This window comes from Marmota marmota, unplaced genomic scaffold (genome assembly GCF_001458135.2).
Source record: "Marmota marmota marmota unplaced genomic scaffold, marMar, whole genome shotgun sequence".
NCBI lineage: Eukaryota > Metazoa > Chordata > Mammalia > Rodentia > Sciuridae > Marmota > Marmota marmota.
This window is the reverse complement of record NW_026000229.1, coordinates 4,508,594-4,511,295: the sequence shown is the minus strand read 5'-3', so window position 1 is coordinate 4,511,295 and position 2,702 is coordinate 4,508,594. Positions and strand designations below refer to the sequence as shown.

At 29.5% G+C, this 2,702-nt stretch overlaps 1 protein-coding gene across 1 annotated transcript in view; it reads left to right on the top strand.

The window, feature by feature from the left end:
• Morf4l1 (mortality factor 4 like 1) overlaps window positions 1–2,702 on the top strand; it is a 24,937-nt gene that overhangs the window by 15,156 nt on the left and 7,079 nt on the right. Inside the window, exon 5 of the mRNA XM_048793200.1 lies at window positions 2,127–2,245. Within this exon, the coding sequence (XP_048649157.1) occupies window positions 2,127–2,245 (119 nt within the window). The remainder of the gene's footprint in view (window positions 1–2,126; window positions 2,246–2,702) is intronic.

Genomic DNA, 2,702 nt, shown 5'->3' with positions numbered 1-2,702 from the left:
TTTTTTTTTTTTTTTTTTTTTATTTTTTTTCCTCATGCACTTCTTGTTAAAGGAAAAAAAAAAACTTTGAAGTGTGATTTATCTGAAGAATTTACTTTTCTTTGAAACCAGAGAAATCTTTACTTATGGTTTTAGAGTTAACAATCTTTTTTTACTAAAGTCTTAAGTGTTAGTGATAAAAGGTAATTATACATTTTGAGGGCCAGTAGTTTTAGTATTTTATTGTGAGAATATAATTAGTTTGGCAAGGATTAGATGTTATTTTTCCAGGGTGATTCATATAAATATTCTATGTTCTGGTTCTTTGGAAAGTGACTGTGTAGTGTAGTATTCATTAGAATTTGATTAGCAGTTGAGTTCTTAAAAGGCATTCATTTTCTTTTTTTAAATAAAAATGGAGTTTTATCAGTAAGTAAAACTTTGGTTTATAATTAATTCTTTATCACTGTGCTAAAAGTTGGTATAGAAATCAAAGTGGCAGTGTGCCTAAGATGGTTTTTTTAAATTGAAAGTTCTCATCCTTGAAAAATGGAAACCTTGACAGTTGTCTACTGGATCTTTTAACTACTGAAGCAGGAGGATCCCAAGTTCGAGGTTAGCCTGCGTAAACTTAGCAAGACTCTTAGCCTTAAAAAGTTTTAAAAACAGGGAGGGGGGATTAAGGATGTAGCTCACTGGTAAAGGTAGTACCCTGTGCTTAATCCCCAGTGACACCCCTCATCCAGGAAAAAAAAGCAATTAAATATGTTGGTGATTTTAAGGGTTATTATTATTTTAAGGATTCTTATTTTGCTTTGAGGTTTTAATATGACTTTCGTGTCCAGTTTAGTGCTAGTGCATCTTCAGTTTTTGGTAACTGTATATAGTTTTCTCTGAATACATGTTAATGCTTCTGGCTATTATAAGATACTTGGAGAATCAGATTTACATTCACTACTTTAGAAGTCTAGGTTTTTCATGTTTGGGTGCATGTTTCTCAATAGGGAATGTGAATTTTGTTGGCATTTAGGGTTAATGTAGTAGGCTGTGCTTTGGTGATTTATTATTTAGTGAGTCAAGAACTTAAACAAAATAGAATCTAGCGGTTTATTATTTAAACAAAATAGAATCTAGCGGTTTCTGTTTTGATGATATAAATCAAATATCAGCAATTTATTGTATGAAACATTGCACATTTTGAGACACAGTTTAGTTTGCATGCTTCATTAATAAAATGAGCAAGAATGTTGAAGCAGTAGTACATAGATAGCCCTTACTACTAGGATTCATTGAAGTACGGTTTATAGATTCTTCAGAGTTGAGATCAGTTGTGTCAATATTTTTAATTTTATAGAGTGAATAAAGATTTAATGTAAAGTCTCTTGGTTTCTCTTTGTCTTCATCTATTGTTAGCATGTATAAGTAAATTTTATGTTTTATCTTGACTCAAATACTGTCCCCATAATATTGTATTACAAACCTTAACTTTACAGAGGCAGGGAAAAGCCTATACTTCAGATTTTTTTTTTTTTTTTTTTTTTAAATAACCAAACGTAAGTTCATTTGATTTCTGGCAGGGGGATAACCCCAAGACTTACAGAACAGTAAAAAACAAGATTCAGGTGTTTCGATAAGATCCAACTAGAAGTAATGTATAATTGTAGATTATATTTGTCAATGGTTTTCTTTGTGTTTTGGAAATAATTATGCAAAGAGACAAAACTTTTATAATTTGGCAGATATAAATAGACTCAAGTTATGTTGCTATTATAGATAGAGATACATCAGCTTTAGGAGAAAAGTATAGTATTGAAAATGAGGGAATATAGTTTTAGGGGAAAAAAGTAAAAGTTTAGATCACTGGACTAACATGATTGGTGTTTAAGGAAATGTACAAATCTAAAATCAAAAATTAGTGTTTTGGAAAGGAAAACGAAAATAATTAAAGTATTATGGCTTTTAAAACTCCTTTTTTTGGTGGAACTAATAAAAATTCTTAAACTTTTAACACATAATTCTGGAAGTATGTCTCCTAAAGGATTCTTGGTTATTTTTTCCATTTTGTGGAGGAAGATGAGAATTTAAACATCAATAAAAATACTTGTGTTTGAGCCCCAAACTATGATTTAAGTACCTCATCCATAAAGACAGTATTTTTTTGTGAATTTAATCACAGTAAAGGGGAAATCAAATAGTTTTCTAGAAATAACTTTGTTTTTCCTTTCCCCCCCTCCTTTTAGGAAAACCAAAAAGAACAAACAGAAAAGTAAGAATATTAACTTTCTTTAAATTAACCTATTTTGTCTTTATAGCATATGTATTTTAAATTCACTATTTTAAAAACTGACATTTTGAAATAAGCTTAATATATCTATTAATGGTCTCAATTATGAATCTCCCCGGTAATGTTATAAATAGAAATGTACACAGTGGTAGAGGCCTAACTGATCTTTTTCTTTTTTTTTTTTTTTTTTTAACCGTGAAGAAACTAGTAAGGATTTCATTATTTTCATCTGCTTTAGTCTCATGTTTTTAACCAATGGAAGATGGTGATATTATTAAGTATAGCCTGTACTAAATGTTTGGTAGAGATATTCATAAAAGTTGTTTCACGTAGAATTATGATTCTTAGATTCAAATAACCATGTGATGGAGAAATAATGAAGGCATGTTAAGAATTTGTTTTCTATAGTTTCTTATTTTATTTGCTTACCTCTCACCTG